The 23,115-nt window shown below is 43.8% G+C and overlaps 1 protein-coding gene across 1 annotated transcript in view; it reads left to right on the top strand.

Annotated features, from left to right (window-relative positions):
• cadm3 (cell adhesion molecule 3) overlaps positions 1–22,754 on the top strand; it is an 85,363-nt gene extending 62,609 nt beyond the window's left edge. The window contains exons 6-11 of the mRNA XM_040144176.1: positions 5,683–5,853; positions 6,561–6,651; positions 14,841–15,013; positions 16,424–16,444; positions 19,495–19,636; positions 22,646–22,754. Coding sequence (XP_040000110.1) covers positions 5,683–5,853; positions 6,561–6,651; positions 14,841–15,013; positions 16,424–16,444; positions 19,495–19,636; positions 22,646–22,754 — 707 coding nt within the window. The remainder of the gene's footprint in view (positions 1–5,682; positions 5,854–6,560; positions 6,652–14,840; positions 15,014–16,423; positions 16,445–19,494; positions 19,637–22,645) is intronic.
• The last annotated feature ends 361 nt before the right edge of the window (positions 22,755–23,115 follow it).

Here is a 23,115-nt window from a genome sequence, read left to right as displayed (position 1 = left end):
CAGGAAATAGTGAAAAATGTCAGTCAGACGTTCCCAAAACTCCGAGTGACATCTTTAAATTGCTTGTTATGCGTGACCAACAGTACAGAACCGAAAAATATATAAAACAAGGAAAAAGCAATACAGTACGTACATAAAGAGCACGGTATTCCCATCCGAAATTTAGTGGAGTCAAAGTCAAATGTATAAGACAATGGAAATATTCAGGTAAAGTACATGCAACTCACAATTATACTTAGATACAGTACTTGAATAAAGGTACTAAGTCACCTCCCGCCATGGGAAATAAATGCAGTAGAGACAGACATATTAAGACATAACACAAATCATTTCTGGCAGCTATGTAATCCAGTAACAGGACTAATTTAGGCTTTCCAAATTAGATGACCTCATATGAATGCTCAAGAGTTCATAGAGTGCCTTCATTGGCCGTAATCCGATTTAAGCTTAAAAGTGATGACTGTTTTGATTATTTTAAAACCTTCCCCTTATCCAGGGAAGAAGGGCTTTTGCTGAGCATGCACAGCGGTGTTAAGCCATGCTTTACGGTCCGCTCACAGATACACGTTTCCACACCTCTGAGATGCCAAGTAGCAGCAGAGCTTTCTACTTATGGCGACTGAGCAGCTCCACTGGAGTAGCCTGGGGTTAAGCGCTTTGTTCGGCTGGCGAAGTTGTTGAATATTAAGGAGCAGTTTTACTCACTCATTCGCTTTGCTTTCCCACAGTGGTTCAACTGGTCTTTTTTTTTCATCCAGAATAGGGCAGCAACCCATCACGATTCATACGGTAACATTCTTTAAATTCTGTGTGCTACATTAGGACATTTTGTAAATTTAAAACATGATATTTAGGGAGGATTATTTCACGCACAAATTGAAATGTTTGAAGAATTTCCTCAGCCCAGGTGACTGTTACAAATTTTAAGTAGTCTAAACTGCTTTATTTTTTTATTTTTTTTGTCGTTTCTCACAAGATGCCACACAGTTGAATGTTTAAAAACAAGTGGAAATATCTCACTGGCAGTTTTCATTTCTTTAATTATAAAATCAACATTTTACATCCCATTATTTGGCTACAAGATTTTATTACACTAATAGATTAACTGACTAATTGTTTCAGCTCTAATCCAGACCTTATCGACACAAGCACACTTCTCCAGCCTTAATAGCCCAAACAAACTGGTCGCAGTAATTGCTGCATCTAGTCGTTTGATTCTCCTAATATGATTATTTTATGGTGGATTGTACGCTTGAGGGTTGAAGCATCAGCAGCACCAGCACCTCATCTACATCGCATTACCACCTTGGGGGAAGTTAGTCTCACGGATGTGAAGATTGCCCACCTTTTCATTCGAGGGATAGGAGTTTTATAGAAAAATACAGGAATCCCATTAAATTTTTTATGGTGCTGGAGCATAGTCAAGCTTAAATATTGAAGATGAGAAGCGCTGCACACACTTCAACTGGGAAAATATAACTGAATATTAATATTTTAATTTTTAATGATTTATCAGTCATAAAAATCATAACTTTGATGATATGATATATGTTTGTAATGATTTGGTATTTTTTTGAACTGTTGTAAATGTTTGCACTGTATTTAATAGTAACGAGTGGTGAGGCAATGACACAAAAAACTGATACACTAAATTGACCATACGTGATGACTTAAGAATGTAGACTGAAGTTTGGTGTTTAGATAAACAAATGTGTGGAGGAATGAGTAGCAGTGTGCAGCCCTCTCTTTTTTAGTAATTAAGTTCTTTAAGTAGGTTTAAATAAAACCAAATTCACTTATCAAAAACTAGTAGTTTTGTACTATTTATACTGTATCTACGATTCTCTGCAAATATGGTTTTCATTTATACCGATGGATGTGTGCGGTTTCCTTTATATTTAACACTGAACAACCATCATTTTTCACACTTTTATTTTTACCACGACACCATCACCTCTACGTCATATTATCTGTTGAGTGGTCTAGGGTCTACAGTCTGCTTGTTATGTATAGATGGAGACCCAGCTCGTTCATTAGGTTGAGTGTACGCGTATTGAGTGTAAATTAAACCTGCATTAACACTGGGTGTTTTTTTGGCTGCACCCAACAGTGATATACATTACCAGCTCATAAAGAAGATATGTGGAACGTGTCACATAACGTGCCTATTTAAAAAAATCCAGCGGATATGGAGAAGTATTAGCTTTCATTTGGAGTCATGTTTGTGTCCACCTGATGAATGCAAGTCCAACATTGACCCTCTTTTAGCTCTGTCTTTGGTCTACACCAACTCCTGAGGGAAATGTCTGGCTCCCTAGCTGCTAAACGCTCCACCATGTTCGTTAGCTAGTCTCTAATTTTGTCTGTCTGGGTTAGACAAATAAGGGGGTCAGTTTTGATAACAGTGGGGTTATCAAAACTGAAAAACAGCTGCCTGCTGCAGCTGGAAATAATGCTAAGAGAGTGGCAAGAGTGAAGTGAAACAGTAAGGTCGCAAGTTGGAAAACCAAAACACTGAGTTGAAAAACAATGAAAAGCTCTGTAGAGCTTTGGGAACTTTAGAGCCATGCGAGTCCGTCTTGGTTAATCCTTACGAATAATCCCTTTCACGTAGTCATATACTGTAAAGCATTGTTAATTATATACAGATTTTGATTATAGCCACCCAAATTATATCTGTCTATGCAGATAGTTTTCATTTTATTTGTCCAGGTTTTGAGATTTGTCTCTCTACCCCAATACAGTGGTGAAGAATAGAATTTTGCCTTTGGTGCTCACAGCATTGAAAACTGTTTTTAAAACAATCAACTTCTGTTTCCAGAAACAACATCTGGGTTACTCTGGCTGATCCGCAAAAATACAGAGGGAACAGTTTTAATCGGAACTAACAGATAAATAGTCCCTAGTATGAAACAGACCCTCTTTCTGGTGAGAGATGTGAATGTTGAAATTATCAAATGCATTTTTCAATGCTGCGTGCACCACAATTGAAATTCCGTTTATCTCTATTGTATGAGGTTGGAGACAAGAATCTCATAGACAAATATCTGAAAACCTGGAAAAACCAAAAAAAAAAAGATCTGCATTACTAAAATATGTATATATTTTTGTTATTTAGATGAACTGACCCTTTAAGAGGTAGAATCTCTCAGTTTGTATGGAATGTAGTGTAACGCAACCTGTTACCGCTCTACGGTCCGATTTTCTTGTTCCTCTGCTTGCAGCAGCTGACATTCAAGTCTACCCTGATGATCTAATTATGAACTGAGGAAATGTGAATTACGCGTAAATGTCCATCACTGCTGTCTTGGGAATAACCACTTAAATTGATTGCATCACATTTTTTCCGTAATGAACATGCTGAGTCAGTTCCACGCCCCCATCGTGCCTGGAAAACGTATTAAAACTCAATTGTATGATTTCGAAAACGCTGTCAGTGAGTAAACAAACAGGGTTTCTTCATTCCCTGGTCTGGTTTTTGAGATCCATGTCTTTGTGTGCAGAGAGAGAGGGAGAGAGACGGCGACGAAAAGGCTCCTCTGAGTGGCGTAGGATTTTTGAAATGCACCTGGAAAGTAAACTAATTTTCTCTGCGGGTCAGAGGACTGTTTATGGTAATAAAATGAGAGATGTCATTAGATTCAGTGGTATTTGAAGAGTTCTCTGGAGGGGGAGGGGTAGGAGGCGGAGGAGGAGGCAACTCTAATATCTGTGTGTTTGAGTGAATGAAAGAGTGAGACAGGGGGAAAAGTGTGTGTGCAAAAGTGTGGGTTTTCCAATCTGCTTCTCTGCCACTATCTCTGTCTCCTCTGTGTATATGGTATTCATGAGCTTGACCTACATGCGGCCATGCTTCTGTGTGCATGTGTGAATGTTTGCATGTGTCAGTCCAGGCAGGAGAAAGTGATAAGGTTCTGGCACTCTTTCCCAGATTCACCAACCACTTTCACGGTCTGACCACCCGGTTTGATATTTTCCCCTACAACGGAGTGCAGTCTCCGGATGACAGTCTCCACTGTGTTTATGCTTTCATAATGTGTCTAACTGTAGTGCTGTTGCTGCCGTTAGCTGTTGTTGCTGCCGTTCAGACCCACTTACACCTGCCCAGTTCTTCTTCTTCTTCTTCTTTCTATACTGCACAGACTGCGAGTGGCTGCTGCCAGAAATTTAAAATAAAGGAAAGAAAGAGAAACAACAGCAAATGGAAAAGTGTGTTTCAGAAAAACTGTGCATATCATTGCTTAAAACTAACATCATAAAAAACAGACCTGTTTAAACAGACCACTCTAAGTAACAAAATATTGCTGCAACAGATTGCGGTTAAGATGCTGTAGATTTTCTTTACTTGCCAGAATAAAAATTTGTTCTTGGGTTTTATATCATGTGAAATGCAAATGCTGTCTCCTAAGCAACGTTGAGCAGGCAAGTCCAAAGAAAGCTGGACCTAGTGTTAGATCTTTAGTGTCTCTTGTCCCTTTGGTGTCCTTCAGCATGAAACATCACAGGCTGGCCTGGTTAGTAGATGTGAGCTCGCTGTGTGCTGTTTACTGATGTTACATTACAGGGGGTTCTGGGTACTGAGGGGAATTTTCACTTAACTCCTTTGGAGCCGCACACATGCGACAATTACTTTTGAGGATCACATGAAGTAGATTTGAGACTGAAATTTTCTTTACATGTTTCCACATGAACCAGGATGTGTCAGCAGGATGTAAGACCGAGAGGATTTGAAAACGACTGTTACCACAAGCTCACACACTCTGGGCTTGTTATTTGTACCCTTTTAGAAGTCAGTAAATTCAGTTTAATTGAGGTACTAATATTTGAGACATGGTTTCATGGATTCATTGATTCATCTGAAGATTGTTTTTTTTTTGATTAACGGACAAACAGTATAGTCTGAAATGCCCATCACAGTTACCCAGACACCAAGACGATATCTTCAAAATACTTTTTTTTTCTGACCAAAAATCCAAAGGTATTCAATGTACAGTGGTATACAACAGAGAAATTCAGCAAATCCTCACAGTTTAGAAGCTGGGACCAGTGAGTTTTCTGGTAGTTTAACTTGATTAATGACTTAGGACGTCTATCAGCTATAACAATTTTTGTAATAAATTTTTGTTGATCGACTAATGGATTAATCCTTTCTGCTTTAAACGGATTTTTGGCAGACTAAGAGAAAAACACACATCTGACTCCTGTTACTCCTGCCAAACCTGGGTACCTTGAAGACAAAGAGAGACCTGCAGGTTTTGTTGTAAAGGAAAGTTTTATCGGATATTAGGATTGTACATTTCACGGAATGAGTCGGAAGGAAAAAAGTTAACCTTTTAGGGGGAGAAAAGGTATGATATTGCTATAAAAATGTATGGAAATGCATTGTTAGACATACAGCATATGTGGCATATAATGACAGATAGCAGAACAAAACACCCAAAGGCTCAAGGTAACTGCACGGAAAAGGCATTTTTCATTTAACAGGAACGAATGTGGATCATTGCACTTCTGTACAGTTCGACAACATGAAACCACCACATCCTATTACAGTCGAGAGTATTTTTCTGCGTCATAGCTTCCATGTTTAGTATTTTTTTTAATCCATGTTCTACTAGGCCCTGGTTAAGATGCAGACGCCTTCCTCTTGACTGTCCCCTCCCCTCTCGTCCCTCTACACCTCAGGGCGTCCAGACGTGGTGGAGCCCGTTCCAGACGATCCCACGTACAACGTGAGCAGCGAGCTAACCCTGGAGGTTAGCCGCAACGACGACAACACCTTCATCACCTGCGCCGTCGACCATCCCTCTCTCGCCCCGGGGGACAAGAGGAGCGAGCAGGCTCTGCGGGTGTTGTGTGAGTCAACTGGGAAAGGGGGGAGAAGTGGTGAGAGAGGGCAGACAGAGAAAGCCGGGGGAAAAGAGGTGGATTAGAGGACAGACAGATGTTACAGGGAGATGTAAGGTAAAAACCTCAAATTGCTCTGGTTTGTATTACTGCTTCTCGCTCCTCTTTTACTGAGCAGTATAGTCACATTTCCCCCCGTTTGCTGTTTGGCCTCTGCGCCACTAATTTCACACTGGCTACCTGTAATAATGACCACACAGGAACTCAACCTTCCACTGCTGGTGCATTGTCCAGATTTGAGTCACAGTGGATGGGAAGAGCAGGTTATCGTCTAAAATTAAACTATAAGTGGAGCCAGGTGGGACTCTGTGCTGGTGCTGCCACCCTGTGGGTGAACTGCTGGTTCGGCGTCGTCGAGGGAAAGTGATGTCGTTGTGTAAGGGGTTATGTCATTGTAGGAGGCCCAGAGATGGCGACGCCTACACGATTGCAGATGGGAGTAGATGGAGACAGGGATGAATGAGACTGTCGGTGCTATATGCACGTCTGTACGGTTAAGAGTTCTATGTTATGTAACTATACTCTGTGTGTGTCTGTGTGTGTGTGTGTGTGTGTGTGTGTGTGTGTGTGTGTGTGTGTGTGTGTGTGTGTGTGTGTGTGTGTGTGTGTGTGTGTGTGTGTGTGTGTGTGTGTGTTTGTTTGTCTTCCACTTACAGATTCCCCTAATGTGGTGATCCATCCTGAGAGCGATTTGCCCAGAGAGGGGGAGAAGTTTTATCTCGAGTGTTTGGGCAACGGCAACCCAGAGTAAGACACACACACACGCACACACACACACACACACACACACACACACCTCACTCACACCGTACCTGCCTCTATTCATGTATATACACAGACTTCACTGTCTTAAACACAGTACTAACACCACATGCACACCTACACAGATACACAATTACAAACCCCTGATCTAAGGTACATCGCTTTTACAACGGCACAATTATTGGTTTGTTTATTGATATCAAATACAACTTCAAGGGATTAAATAAAAACATCATTTCCAAACAACGTCGTTTATACATTACGAGTGAGTAATATTACTAAACAACATTGGTCATTGGCAGATTGCAATATAACTAGGGCTTTCTTGTTTGTGCCAATAAATAGTGAAATAAAATCATTTGATTTATGCCCTCATTTTACAGGAATCTCAAGTTAGTGGACGTAATAGTACAAGTGGTACATTCTCTATGAAGGAGCCAAACCAGCATGTGGCTTGTCTGTGTGAGGACAGATGATAAATGAGCTTCAGTAAAGGGTTTAATGTTTGTTCACTGTGAATGGACCAACAAGTTCTCTTACCTTAATTACTAAAAATGTCTGTCAGCGCTAACCTCTATGGTTAAGATCTAGTTAGGTTACTACGCTAACTACCTAACTACTTGGTTATGGTAAGGGAAAGATGGTTGTCATGGCTAGAAGAAACCAGCGCTGGCTGTTGGAGGGAGGTGCCACTGTGTTTGGTGTCAGACACTTTTTGAGATGCTATGAAAACATACTATATTATTGTTATATTTTTAGAGTTTGGAGCTATGACTGATGCTGCCATTTCTTTCGAGTAAGGACAGTTTCAGATGGGAGTTTCAGTTTCAGGTTTTATGTACTGTTTAAATAAACTGTTCAATAAACTGGTCAGGTTGGGTTGTTACAGTCCTTGGTCTAATCCAAGCTTTTACCCTGGTCATACAGAGGCTCTCGGTATATTTTAGAGACACTTTAGACCAGCATACAAATGGAGGAGACATGTGTAAACAAACCCACGTTTAGTTACTTGAATAGGCGTCAAATTACTTGTCAGGCACACAATTGTAAAACACACATATATCCTACACCTACAGGCTGCATGTTCAGGTAACAGCACTGAAAGTCTGCACATACACACAGAAACACACTTGCAAGCAATCGCACATTAATTTGTTCAATTTCTGACACCCTCTCGTGCAGGTAGTCACTTGTTCAAACATGACACTCACATAAGCACACACAGGCACAGTTAGCAAAAACACCTGCTTCTACAAGCTCTCGTCTGTTCACTGATACAGTGTGTACACAATTTGTCTGATACTCACAGGCACACGCACACACACACACACACACACACACAAACAAACTGCAACCCGTGTCTTAAATCCTGCCCACACAAATACACTCTTTCACCTGGCCTTTCTGCATTATAGATGAACCTCCAGCCAACCAGCCCTATTGATCCACTGTCCTCCCATCCTCCTCCCACTGTCCTCCCCTCCCCGGCTCCCTCCATCCCTCCCATCCTCCTCCCACTGTCCTCCCATCCTCCTCCCACTGTCCTCCCATCCTCCTCCCACTGTCCTCCCATCCTCCTCCCACTGTCCTCCCATCCTCCTCCCACTGTCCTCCCATCCTCCTCCCACTGTCCTCCCATCCTCCTCCCACTGTCCTCCCATCCTCCTCCCACTGTCCTCCCATCCTCCTCCCACTGTCCTCCCATCCTCCTCCCACTGTCCTCCCATCCTCCTCCCACTGTCCTCCCATCCTCCTCCCACTGTCCTCCCATCCTCCTCCCACTGTCCTCCCATCCTCCTCCCACTGTCCTCCCATCCTCCTCCCACTGTCCTCCCATCCTCCTCCCACTGTCCTCCCATCCTCCTCCCACTGTCCTCCCATCCTCCTCCCACTGTCCTCCCATCCTCCTCCCACTGTCCTCCCATCCTCCTCCCACTGTCCTCCCATCCTCCTCCCACTGTCCTCCCATCCTCCTCCCACTGTCCTCCCATCCTCCTCCCACTGTCCTCCCATCCTCCTCCCACTGTCCTCCCATCCTCCTCCCACTGTCCTCCCATCCTCCTCCCACTGTCCTCCCATCCTCCTCCCACTGTCCTCCCATCCTCCTCCCACTGTCCTCCCATCCTCCTCCCACTGTCCTCCCATCCTCCTCCCACTGTCCTCCCATCCTCCTCCCACTGTCCTCCCATCCTCCTCCCACTGTCCTCCCATCCTCCTCCCACTGTCCTCCCATCCTCCTCCCACTGTCCTCCCATCCTCCTCCCACTGTCCTCCCATCCTCCTCCCACTGTCCTCCCATCCTCCTCCCACTGTCCTCCCATCCTCCTCCCACTGTCCTCCCATCCTCCTCCCACTGTCCTCCCATCCTCCTCCCACTGTCCTCCCATCCTCCTCCCACTGTCCTCCCATCCTCCTCCCACTGTCCTCCCATCCTCCTCCCACTGTCCTCCCATCCTCCTCCCACTGTCCTCCCATCCTCCTCCCACTGTCCTCCCATCCTCCTCCCACTGTCCTCCCATCCTCCTCCCACTGTCCTCCCATCCTCCTCCCACTGTCCTCCCATCCTCCTCCCACTGTCCTCCCATCCTCCTCCCACTGTCCTCCCATCCTCCTCCCACTGTCCTCCCATCCTCCTCCCACTGTCCTCCCATCCTCCTCCCACTGTCCTCCCATCCTCCTCCCACTGTCCTCCCATCCTCCTCCCACTGTCCTCCCATCCTCCTCCCACTGTCCTCCCATCCTCCTCCCACTGTCCTCCCATCCTCCTCCCACTGTCCTCCCATCCTCCTCCCACTGTCCTCCCATCCTCCTCCCACTGTCCTCCCATCCTCCTCCCACTGTCCTCCCATCCTCCTCCCACTGTCCTCCCATCCTCCTCCCACTGTCCTCCCTCCTAACTACTTGGTTATGGTAAGGGAAAGATGGTTGTCATGGCTAGAAGAAACCAGCGCTGGCTGTTGGAGGGAGGTGCCACTGTGTGTGGTGTCAGACACTTTTTGAGATGCTATGAAAACATACTATATTATTGTTATATATTTTTGAGAGTTTGGAGATATGACTGATGCTGCCATTTCTTTCGAGTAAGGACAGTTTCAGATGGGAGTTTCAGTTTCAGGTTTTATGTACTGTTTAAATAAACTGTTCAATAAACTGGTCAGGTTGGGTTGTTACAGTCCTTGGTCTAATCCAAGCTTTTACCCTGGTCATACAGAGGCTCTCGGTATATTTTAGAGACACTTCAGACCAGCATACAAATGGAGGAGACACATGTGTAAACAAACCCACGTTTAGTTACTTGAATAGGCGTCAAATTACTTGTCAGGCACACAATTGTAAAACACACATATATCCTACACCTACAGGCTGCATGTTCAGGTAACAGCACTGAAAGTCTGCACATACACACAGAAACACACTTGCAAGCAATCGCACATTAATTTGTTCAATTTCTGACACCCTCTCGTGCAGGTAGTCACTTGTTCAAACATGACACTCACATAAGCACACACAGGCACAGTTAGCAAAAACACCTGCTTCTACAAGCTCTCGTCTGTTCACTGATACAGTGTGTACACAATTTGTCTGATACTCACAGGCACACGCACACACACACACACACACACAAACAAACTGCAACCCGTGTCTTAAATCCTGCCCACACAAATACACTCTTTCACCTGGCCTTTCTGCATTATAGATGAACCTCCAGCCAACCAGCCCTATTGATCCACTGTCCTCCCATCCTCCTCCCACTGTCCTCCCCTCCCCGGCTCCCTCCATCCCTCCATCATCGGGTATCTCTCCGCTGCTGTGTCACTCACAGCTCGTTCGCCTCTCTCCGTCTTGTCACGACGGCTCCCTGCCCGACTCATCATCCTCCTCTTCTCCCCGTCCTTTCCTATAACTCTCCACTATCTCTCCCCACACCTTTTCCCTCTAAACTCCCCTGCCATCCTCCTCCTCCTCCTCCTCCTCTTCTTCCCGCGTTGCTCTCCTATCACCTCCTGCCTTCTACCCTCACTCCCCCTGTCAGCTCATCACAGGATGGCCTGGAATAAGAGTAGCCAGTTAGTTTGATTGGCGGGTGGAACAGACAGGGGACAGGGGAGAAGGAGGTTACTGTCATCGCATGTACGTGATTTAACAGCAAAGGAGTCGATAAATTATAGACAGGAGAAAAGCAAGGCATGAACAGTGGGCCACTGCTGGGGGTTCGATTCTCATGGGGACCTCCTATGCTGGAAACAATTTTTTTGTGAGACATTTAGACACTGTGGATGAAGGCATCCATTAAATGATGTACTGTATGTTCTGTATATGAAATAGTCTTGTTCTATGGTAATAAATGGTTACATGCAGTTCAAAATGGCCCTGACAATGCAAGGGTTCAGGATTCAGCTCCCACTGGGATCACCCATTCTAAAAATGCACTTAAGTCATAGTACATGGAGAACCTTTAGATAAAAGCGTCTGCTGAGTGGCAAAGGCTATATTTAAAAAAAAAAAAAAAACAAAGCTACAGAGGAAGAGAAGAGAGAAACAGTGAGACCGAGGTAAAAAAAAATGACAGGGGAAGGAGAGGTAGAAAAGGAAGGAAAACAATCCAACGGGAGAGGGAAAGGTAGAGGGAAGCGGACAGAAAGTGTGGGCGGAGGGGAAGCAGAAAGATTTGGTGACAAGCACCGAATGACTTAGACAGAAAGAGGGCGAGCAAACGAAAGTCAGTGTGTGTGTGTGCGTGCGTGCATGTGTGAGACAGGGTGAGAAAGGGGGAATCGTGCTCAGTTATGTGCACCGCCGCTTGTGGATGAGCTAGTGTCCAATCAAATCAGATACAGGTTGCCCCTGCAGCTGTCAGTCAGAGCCCAATCACCGCGACGGCACCTTTCCTCCGTCACACCCAGCCACTCAGCTCCCTCTCCTCCTCCTGAGCTGCCCTCCCCAAACAAAATCAATGAATGTCACACTCCATTCCGTGGCACACACTTCTCTGCTCTTCGTGGTCACATCCTGTCAGGTTCAAAACAATAACTCACCGGATCAAACTCTCTACTGTGTTTCCTCCTTCCTGGTGGCAAGCGCTTTTTAATAAATGAGAAAGGGATTTTTGTTCTACATTCTATTATATATCCCATCTATTTAATCAGCACGGCTGGGGAGTGCTCACAATCACATCACATTTCTGCTCTAGAAGTCATTTAACGAAGTTAAACTCCCCAAGACTGTTCACTTAACACACTTACAACTAAAAAGCCTTGCATAACTTTGACTCATTGCGTACAAGCTTCCTCATGTGTGCAAGGTCATGGCCAAGATTAGAAAACAGCAGGTGACATGTGAAAGGATCACAGTAATCTGTAACCCGTTAAAGGGTAAGGCTGGCCATATTCTATACTTTTCTTCCTGTCAACAAATCCCACAAATTGACTAAAACCAACAGCGAATTAAAGCTACTAACCAGTATTCCCTGTGCGGCCAAGGCTGATAAGGTTTATTCATCTGTGCCACAGAGCTTCAGTGTTGTCCAAACACTTTTAAAAACACATCAGTGGGGCACATCATTGCACTCGATGACCCGTTCCTTCTTATGGGCACTCTTGCTCATTTTGATGCCGTCCTGCTTCCATAAATACTCGCCATTGCACCAAAAGCGTATTAATCCAAAGCTCAAAATGGTTCCCAGCAAATGCACTTATTACTCCTGTTTGAGTTACCTTTGCTGGTGCCCAGCTGAATTACTGAGCCTTTTTGTTCATCAAATTAGATACAGTATGTGTGACCCATCTTTAAACAATCAATTGTTTGTTTTTTTGGCCACTTGGGGACAGTAAAATATGCTGTAATCAAAAAATGATTACCTTACAAAATTGTTATGGCAAACCTGTTAGCAAACAGTGGTGTATTTACTTCTCTAGCAGACAAAGAGCAACATTAGCATTCAGTTGGAGTCATGTTTGTGTCCACCTGGTGAATTTATCTCCAGTATTAACTCTTTTAGCTCCCTTTTGGTCTCTACCAACTCTAGAGGAAAGTATCTGGCTCTTTAGCAGTTAAATGCTCCACTTTCTTCAATGGCTAGACGCTGACTTTGTCTATGTGCTGTTTGGTGCTGGAAAGGGAGTGACAGTGGTTGGCTGCCTGCTGTGTCTGGAAACTATGCCGATAAGAGCTGACTGAATCAAAATAGTTAAGGTGCGGGTTGTAAAATGAAAAACAGTGAGCTGACAAAAAGCTGAAAAACTCTGTAGTGCTGAGGAGAACTGAAAAGCCAGGTGATGATACAGTTCACCAATTGTTTAGATAGAAATATTGATTAAAGCTGCTTTAAATGAGTCCAATTTCTGTAGAAACCAATGGCCTTTGGACTGAGTGCCGCATAGACTAGGTAGGGAAGCCAGAAAGTAATGAGAGTTGGACTAATGCATTGTCGTTGTTCTCTGGGATTTGATGAAGAGAAAAACAATATAAAACAGCAGAAGATTTATCCTTTAATTATCTTTAACTATAAAAATAATGATCAGATGACTACTACTGTGTACTGGATGTGTTACAAAGTGTTGGATTTCTCAGATTTTAGATATTAGCATAGATTAACACATTTTATATTATTAATATTAGCAAAAAGACCCAAAAGCTCATTCTTTACGATGTTAATGATTACAGCTGCGAGAAAAAGGAATATGCAGCACCAGAGTGCCCATAATTGCTATTAAGAATGTCTTCAAGCGTATCATGCCTTTTGTACAGTGTTTACCGATGCATGCGTGCTAATAGAAAAGTTTCCACCTAAGCAGAGCTCAGAGCCAAGAATAAAACACAGGACACATGATGGGCATTATCAGCATGGTCTGACCAATGAGCTGTCTGCACTTAAACTCCCTGCTGTATAACAGAGATTGACTTTAGAGCATTATCTTTAATAACACTACACGAGTTACAGCCTGTAATTGCGAAGCTAATTGTTCAGTTAATTGTGTATTAACTAGCATTTGGAGTCAGTGTAATACAACAGCTGATTACATTTTATTGCAGGTAACCAGATGATGTAGAAAAAAAACATGGTCTGGAAAGGCTTGTTTTGAATATTTTTTTTTGGGAAGAATATCCATCTCTAATTTGTCACTGAGTGAACACCAGAGCTCTTTTTAAGCATTGTTAGGATTTTTTTTCCTAAAATGGCACATAGTCAAAACTTTGAGCTTCACAGAACGTCCACAGTCTCCCCACTGTTTGCTCAGCAGCAGGTGTCAAGAGAGCAGACAATTAGCTCAGCTTGAGAATTTTGCCCAGCAGCAATAACATAGAGTTGAGGCAGGTTTTGCCTCTCAGAATCATCCAAGTAGATTTTAAAATATTGGTCTAAAGGATTTTGGTCTAAAAGCAGCATAGTTCCTGCCTTTAACAGTTACTGTACAAATGTCTGCCTGGCTGCTGTCGTGAAGTCACGGATTGCACCTTTAGGTGTCGCTGGGGTTTTTTTTTTCCACATTTCGAAGAACAATTAATCAGCCCAACACATTCAGGTCTGTCCCCGATTCAGACTCCCCGTCATTGTAATTACTGTACAGTGCTTAAGGACTCACACATTTACATAATTGATTCTTTTATCATGGCACGTCTCGCTATCTCGCTCATACACAATCTGTTATGCAGAATGGATTTTTTAATGCAGGCTGATTTGAAATGCTGATCTTCTTCCTCTCCCTCCATCTCTTTTAAGCTCTTTTCTTCTTCAAGCAGTGGCACACCTCTCAGCCCTGTACTTCTTTCCATCGTTTTCTTCAGCATTCTTTTTTTTCACTTTCACTGTCTGCCACAACAGCCCTCACCCCTCTCCCTCTTTTTTTTTGGTCATTCATTCTCTCCATCACTTTCTTTTATTGTTTCATGTTCTCACTTGCTCTACGTTCCCGCTTTTATCTTTTCTTTTTCTGTCTTCATTCCTCCCAGCCTCCCCTCCTTCACCCATTTCTCCATCTACTTCACTCTTGATGATTTCATTTCTTTTCTTTCTCCTGCAGCATTTGTCACAGCTCCGTTGTCCTCTCATCCCTTCACCTCTCTATATTTTTTACTTTTAGTTACTCTACTTTTTTGCAAAGTATGCAAAGCATGTACAGTTCAGCTCAGGACTCTCATTCTTTCTGTATCTCTCTTTCTCTCCCCTTTCTCAGGCCCACCTCCTACATTTGGGAGAAGAAGGATGGAGAGCTCCCCCCGCTGGCAAAAGCCGACGGTGCTTTCCTGCGCTTCGAGATGCTAAACAAATCAGATAATGGCGTCTACCTCTGTCATGCCGACAACGGCATTGGAAACAACCAGGGGGAGTACACACTCCTGGTGCAAGGTAACAAGAAAAAGTGAAAAGACGGAAGGAAAAACAGTCAGGAAAAAGAATGTCTGGTGGGGAAGAGATGGAGAAGAGAGGGACTTATGTAGAGAGAAAAGTGAAAGAGTAGGGATGTCTTCTTTTACGTTTCTTCATCACGTTTTTTTATTTCTTTTGTCGTTTGTTGTGGCTTTGCTTGTACTTCTTCCATCTTTTTTCTCTTCTGATTTACTTTCGTTTCTTTCCTCCTGTTTTTGTTGGTTGTTTTGTTTTTTTTCTCATCCAACCGCGCCCTCATAACCACCATCATTGCTACCGCTTACCATCCAACCGCTTTCGCTCGTTCTTGCGCTTCTTTCCCTTCGCTTTTACGTGTCCCGTTTATTCGATCCATGGACATTTTTGCACTTTGCTTGCCCGTTCCTCTTCCAAAGGTCCTATGGACCCAGACACTCCGGACACCACCTTTCCCTCCCCTGACTCTCCAACCTCTCTTTCTTTTCCTCCTACCTCCTTCCTCCCATCCTCCTCTCCTGCTGATGTCTTCTCTGGCTCCGGCTCTGATTCCACTTACTTCTCCTCCTCCTCCCCTCCTGACCTCACCTCCACTTCCCTCCACGACTCCTCCCCTCCTCCCAACCCATCCAAGGCTGACGTGTCGACCACCATCTCCGATGCCTCCACCACCACCCTCTCCAACGCCCTCTTCCCCGACCTGCCATTCGCTCCCGACTTCTCTTCTTCCTCCTCCTTCTCTCCGCCTACCCCCCCTCCCTACTCGGCAAGCATTGCTCCGTCCACTGCCGCTCCCTCCTACTCCTCCCCTGCCTCCTCCTTTACTCCCTCAGTTTCAGTCCAGCTGAATGGAGTTTACACTTTCACAGGTAAAACCATCTGAGTTACACACTTAGACACACTTGCAAACAAGAGAGTTGTGAGAAGCTTAGTAATGGAGCAGAAAAACAAACACTATTCACGTTACTACTTTTGTTATTTTTTATTTCTCTCAATACACAAACTGTGCTTGCATTGTGGAGCAGTCAATGATACTGGGAGTTTGTTTTACTTGCACACTTGCAAACGCAAACACATACTCAAAGCTTGGCAAGACAAAAATTGAAGAACATAATAAAGGAAAAAATGGTATTCGTGTGGCCATGTCACAGCTGTTTGATGTTTTTTTTCTTGTTTTCCTCTTTCCTCCTCGTAATAATCCCTAACCCCCAAACCTCCCAACACACACTCCTCCACTTATCTACCAACCGTCCGTCCATCCATCCATCCATCCATCCATCCATCCATCCATCCATCCGTCCATCCGTCCATCCAACCATCCATCCATCCATCCATCCATCCATCCGTCCATCCAACCGTCAATCTAAACATCCAACAATCCTCATCCACTCATCCACTCATCCACTTAAGAAGATGCTGCAGACAACATTGCAGGTATAATTTCTCCACCACTCACCTGTAGTTTTTACTTTCTGTCGTTCTAACTTTTCGTCCACCTGCCAGTCTCGTCTGTCCATCTGTACGTCTGACTGTGTATAGTTCTGTCTGTTTTTGTCTGTTTGTCACTCTGGGGAAAAACAACTCGTCTGGGGACCCTTTGGACTTCGGAGCAGAGGGATGAATATTTCATACTTCTGCCCATGTACTGCTTTGTTGTCGTCCATACATGCACAGGCAGGCTCAAAATACAAGCTCACGCGCGTGCGTGCGCGATTTCTCACGCACAGCACACAGTCGCACCACACACTAACATCTTTCTCAGGATGACACACACTAGCGTGACCCCTTAAGTGGTACAAGTCATTTACACAGTGTTCCACTTCATCCGTGTGTTTCTCTATGTGTGTGTGTTTTTTTCCGTGTGTTTGTGTGTGTGTGTGTGTGTGTGTGTGTGTGTGTGTGTGTGTGTGTGTGTGTGTGTGTGTGTGTGTGTGTGTGTGTGTGTGTGGGTGTGTGTGTGTCAGCACTGGGGAGGGAGGGGTCAGGCTTCGAGGTGTTCTTGGGTCTTGTCTGCTTTCCTTTGATGCTGACAGCAGGATTTATGGGCTCATTCTCAGTCTCGCCTCGTCAGCATGCCCCTCTCACCTCCACGCCGGCCAACCGCAGTGTGTGTTCCGCTTTCTGTGTGTGTGCGTGTGTATGTGTGTGTGTGTGTGTATGTGTGTGTGTGTGTCATTCTGGCTGGTGCTCGGTGTCTCCCCTCCCCACCCACACCACCCCCCACTCTTCCCTGTTCTCTGTCTGTGGCTTACCTTTGGTTGGCAGTTGTCATGTTCTTTCACTTCTCTAAGTGCCGGAAATGTGACTTCTTCCTCCAAAATTAGCCGTTTACCACATCTTTTGGTGTCCCAGCTGTTTGTATCGTGTTCCCTCTTTCCCTCCTCAGTTTCAGTTTTGTCTACATCTCTGGTTGTCAGTGGCTGTTGCTGTGCCTCTACCTCTCATTACTGCGCTCTGACTGGGTGTATAAGCTAGCTGTTTCTTCGTCTGACTGGTTGAATCCTTGCCCTCTTCATTGGTTTAACCCCTCAAACATTCACCAAGTGTAAGCCAGTCTCTCTGTCCAGCTCCCTTTCCTTTTTACCCCTTTTGAGAGTTTTTTACGCTTTTCAGTGTGAGATGTGCTGCTTTTGAGTTGTGCCTATCGGAGTGACTTTCAAATTGACACCCTGCGTTTGATCCGTTCTGAAAAGTCAGGCGAAATAAACGAAGGATCAAATTATTTCTGAGTAGATTTCTTACTTCTCCAAGCAAGGGGCAAGTAGCCTGAGTGTCTGAAACTGGGAGGGAAAATATCAAATCTCTGCTGTTGGGGGAAAAGCCTGAGTCTAGGAAAATGCCAGCTCTTTAGAGATGAGGAAAAGAGGTCTTGTTTTCAGCTTGATCACCATGAATTTTAAACTTTATCCACAAGTTTCCCCAAGTAAAAAGTTAAAGTGTTATTCCGTAACGAACTCATACTTTTAGTATACGCATGATGCAACGTATACAAGTACTGCCAATATAAGGGCTATTGATAATACATGTCTTGGTACTTCTTCAAAGTAAATAATTAGTAAGAATTACTAGTACATGTATAATCAAGGTACTTTTTTGAAAAAGCATATTTATAAGATTGCATAACTTAAATTTGACTTTATTACACTTTGTTTAAATGTACCATGTACTAGATAAGATTTTATTATTTTTACTTTTTTCAAAAGTGTATTGAAAAAGTGTAGTTTAAAGTCTAGCTAAAGTAATTTTTATTTTGTGTATTTAGAGCGCTTTTGTGGCATATTTATTGCAAATTTACATGAACCTGCTCTTAATTTAAAATACACTTGAGTATATTTAATCAAAGTATACAATTTTAAAATTTATTTTTGAATGTGCCAACGTACACCTTCAAAAAAGTGTTTTAAATACCTGTATTGCATAACAATTTTACTTATGTAATACTTTATGAAAGTAATCCAATTATGTTTTTCCATCAAGCTGACAAGCTAACCTCATTTATTAATTATAAATACAGGAAAAGTATACTATAAGTATATGAAGCATACTTTCAGAAAATGTACTTAAGTATACTTTCTTTATAATTGGAGATCCACCGCGGTTGGATTAATCTGCTAGTTTCCTCCACCATGTCTGGGTTAAACTAGCAGATAACTTTAAATAGGTATTTAATCAGATTATTAAAGAAAAATTAATCTGGGGCTTTGGGGGCTCCTGGAGGTCGGGAGCCCTGGTGCAGTTGCCTGCATTCCCCGGTTGGTAATCCAGCCTTGCATTCCTCAAGCCTGAGCATTTTCAGTGTTTCTTAATCCACAGAAGAGCATAAAATCCTTCAGTCAAAGTAAAAAAAAAACGGAAATCACCACAGCTGTAGGGGCAAGGATTTCACCCAACATCATCAGTGTGTCCCCACAAGGGTCTTACAAGTGATTGGGACTTGGTTGGTGAACTGCCCGATCCTGCTGCATGTTAGTCATGAGCAGTTTCTAATGGAGGGTGACGCGGTTGCCTCTTTTCTTTCGCCTGGCTTTTTTTTATCCTTTTTTTTTTTTAATCCTTGTCTTTGTCTTCTGAAGGTTTGCCTCTGTGCCTGGGTATTATATATTGACAAGCCTTCTCGACTCCCCTGTTCTTTTCTTTTCTTTCTGCCTTCTCTCTGTCACTCTCCTCATTATTCCCCCTCTCTCTATCTCTCTTTCTCTATTTCTTCTGCCTTTCATCATCCGTCTCCCATTTTAACCAATATTCCTCCGCCACCCACTCCTCCCTTTTTGCTTTCAATCTCTGTCCCTTTTTCCCTCAACTTCCCTTATTTCTCACTGTCTCTTCCTTATTTCCTCTTACTGTTTTGTCTTTCTTTCTCATCCGTTCTGTCCTTCCCATCCTTCTCTCTCTCTATGATGCCCCTGTCCTTTTCTTTACTACATGACTTCCCTTTCACCTTCTCCTCTGTCCTCTCCTCTCCTGTTCACCTCCCTCCTCTTAAGACCCCACAGCCATGTTGACCTCTTCAGGGGTTGACCACGCTGTGATCGGAGGAGTGGTGGCTGTTATCGTCTTCATCCTGCTCTGCCTCCTCATCGTCCTCGGCAGATACCTCATCAGACACAAAGGTCACCTGCTCACAGAAACACCAACACACAGACACATGAACACACGGACACAAACACACTCATGCATGCATGCATGAGCGTACACGGAGATACACTTGCATAAATATGGATACATTCATTCCAAGACAGGATCGCACACATACAAACATGCATATGCATACAAATGCGGGGATACAGAAAACTACAAATGCACTCATGCCTAAATATAAATTCTAAGCCTCACTTATTTTTCTCTTAAAGCAGAATAAGAAAATGAATGAATGACAATAAGTGAATGTTTATTTATTGCCTTTTAATACGTTTTGGTTCACACAGCTTCCCGTGAGATTAGATTTCCCTACGTCAGTAATGTTTCAGCTGCGTATTTTCAGTGATACGGCCAAATACGGGATTAGAGTGATGTGGTAGAAACTTAATTGCTTACTCACTCAGATCAGCTCCTGTGCTCTGCTCTTTCTCTCTCTGTTCACTCATATTCAGTTCTCAAAATTTCACTTTTGGAATATAAACAAACAAGAGCAAAGCAAATTCAAATGTCTCAGCTCTCAGCAGGGGAAATGTGAAAGCTAATATTACTACGAACATTTTTGGCCCCCGGGTGGCGCCGTTGATACATACATGCCCACCGACACCACAGTGAGCCAGGTACAATCCCCAGTTCCGGTGCCTCCAGCTGGCCCAGGACATTGAACGCAATTGCCGGGCGCCCAGTGTTCAGAGGTGCCAGGTCTGTGAGGGACCACGTGCATGTCGCTTAGCTCAGTTTCCACTTGCTTGCTTTTCTGGTGCTTTCAGTGACATCTCATGGTCTTCATCAGCAAATGGATGGTTGACTAACTTATGGATGGCCGCGTCCTACCAGGAGGTCATGTTTTGGGGGAAGATCGTAAACCCAGTCACTGTTCAAAGATGGTCTCTGGAATCAGATGTGAATTGCCTCCTTGGTCATTCCTTGACTGTTCAAAGTCATCGACTCCCTATTGTCACGGACAGCTGATGTTTTCCATGTCCGGTGTTCATTTAGACTCTTGTCCGGGATTCTTGCTGTTACACCAGTGTACTCGTGTAACAGTTGTCTCATGTACCCATAAACACGTGCCCGGAGTTCCATCGGAACATCGGAGTGACATCTGAGTAAACTCCATGACATCTGATTAAATTGTAATGGCTGATAAAAAACAGTGACATGTCACTGAGAGCTTCGGAAAAACCTTCTAAGTGGACCTTAATTCAAGATTATTTTGTCAAGCTGCCATTTTTCCATGGTCAAGAACGCTAACTGTTAAAGTAAGATTAAAAAAAAAAAAAAAAAAATTCCATCCTGGTCTGTGACAACCAGTGAGAACAAGTTGTGGAGTTGGGAAGTTGCTCTTTGGATCTTAGCAAGAGTTTCAGACAGAGACCGTGCCGTGTTAACCCAAACGCGGAGCACGCTCTTACCTCGGTGACAAAAGGTTAATGGAGACCAGTTAAGTATTGTGGAGTTGAAAAACACTGTGAAATGTAGGTTAAAACTTGGTTGAAAAGCAAGAGCTTTTTAGATGTCCATGCTACATAGTGAATCGTTTCATATAAAGACCTTTTTATCAGCTGTTCTCAGGACTTTGTGTCTCCAAGCGTGTCCCCAACCTAAAGAAAACTTCACCACATAATGATCCTGCCTCTGTCCTGCTGGCCCTCTGTCATTTCACAGTTCCAGTGTTTTACTTTTACTGCCTCAGCAATCTCATTTCTCCTCCCCCTTTCTCTCCCTCTCTGCCTATCCCTCTCTCTCTCTCTCTCTCTCTGTCCTCTTTCTACCTTCTCTCTTTCTGTCTTACTTCCTCTCTCTCTCTACATCTGGCTCTCTCCTCTATCTCATACAGTCTGTTACTGCATTACAGTAACTTATATACTATTTAAAAAAAAAAAAAATTCCATCCTGGTCTGTGACAACCAGTGAGAACAAGTTGTGGAGTTGGGAAGTTGCTCTTTGGATCTTAGCAAGAGTTTCAGACAGAGACTGTGCCGTGTTAACCCAAACGCGGAGCACGCTCTTACCTCGGTGACAAAAGGTTAATGGAGACCAGTTAAGTATTGTGGAGTTGAAAAACACTGTGAAATGTAGGTTAAAACTTGGTTGAAAAGCAAGAGCTTTTTAGATGTCCATGCTACATAGTGAATCGTTCATATAAAGACCTTTTTATCAGCTGTTCTCAGGACTTTGTGTCTCCAAGCGTGTCCCCAACCTAAAGAAAACTTCACCACATAATGATCCTGCCTCTGTTCTGCTGGCCCTCTGTCATTTCACAGTTCCAGTGTTTTACTTTTACTGCCTCAGCAATCTCATTTCTCCTCCCCCTTTCTCTCCCTCTCTGCCTATCCCTCTCTCTCTCTACATCTGGCTCTCTCCTCTATCTCATACAGTCTGTTACTGCATTACAGTAACTTATATACTATTTAAAAAAAAAAAAAATTCCATCTGGTCTGTGACAACCAGTGAGAACAAGTTGTGGAGTTGGGAAGTTGCTCTTTGGATCTTAGCAAGAGTTTCCAGAGACCCGTGCTATACGTGTTAACTTAAGCGAACCGCAGCAAGCCTCTTACCTCTCAGTGACAAAAGGATTAATGGAGACCAGTTAAGTATTGTGGAGTTGAAAAAACACTGCTGCATGAAATGTAGGTTAAAACTTGGTTGAAAAAGCAAGAGCTTTTTTAGATATCCATGCTACATAGTGTAGAGCGTTTTCATATAAGACAGCAGACCTTTTATCAGCTGTTCTCAGGACTTTATTGTGTCTCCAAGCGTGTCCCCTAACCTAAAGAAAACTTCACCCACATAATGATCCTGCCTCTGTTCTGCTGGCCTCTGTCATTTCACAGTTCCAGTGTTTTACTTTTACTGCCTCAGCAATCTCATTTCTCCTCCCCTTTCTCTCCCCTCTCTGCCCTATCCTCTCTCTCTCTCTCTCTCGTGCTTTCGGCTACTGCGTGGTCTCCTTTTTCGCTCTTTGCCTGCACAGGGGCGTGGGAAATCTGACTCCTTGAAGCCAAGGGCTACACCCGATGCCCCAGCGGCAAACCGGCTCGCAGCCATCATCAATGCGGAGGGAGGCCATTCCGGAGCAGAGGACAAGAAGGAGTACTTCATCTAGGCGGAGGATGGGGCGGTGGAGGAAAGGAGCGAGAGGAGGAAGGGGAAAAAGTTGGAGGACGCGGAGTAGGGGAGAGGGGAGGAGTGAATGAAAAAAAAACTATTTTGTTTTCATGACGCTTCAGTTCTTCACTCGGTTGGAGGGGAAGGGAGGGGAAGGGAGGGAAAGAACTGTGGGCAGGATAAAGTGATGAGTTGAGCTTCAACTGGTACTACCCTCTTTGCATTGATACAGGGAAGAAAGATTTTGCACTGAAGTACGGACGAACTGAAGTTATACACTCCAACACACACACACAAACATACATACATGGGTCAGTTTTTGGGAAAAAACTGTTCTCACACAGACTCGAATGCTCGTA

The sequence above is a fragment of the Xiphias gladius genome, chromosome 14 (genome assembly GCF_016859285.1).
Source record: "Xiphias gladius isolate SHS-SW01 ecotype Sanya breed wild chromosome 14, ASM1685928v1, whole genome shotgun sequence".
NCBI lineage: Eukaryota > Metazoa > Chordata > Actinopteri > Istiophoriformes > Xiphiidae > Xiphias > Xiphias gladius.
This window is presented reverse-complemented; position numbering and strand designations above follow the sequence as displayed.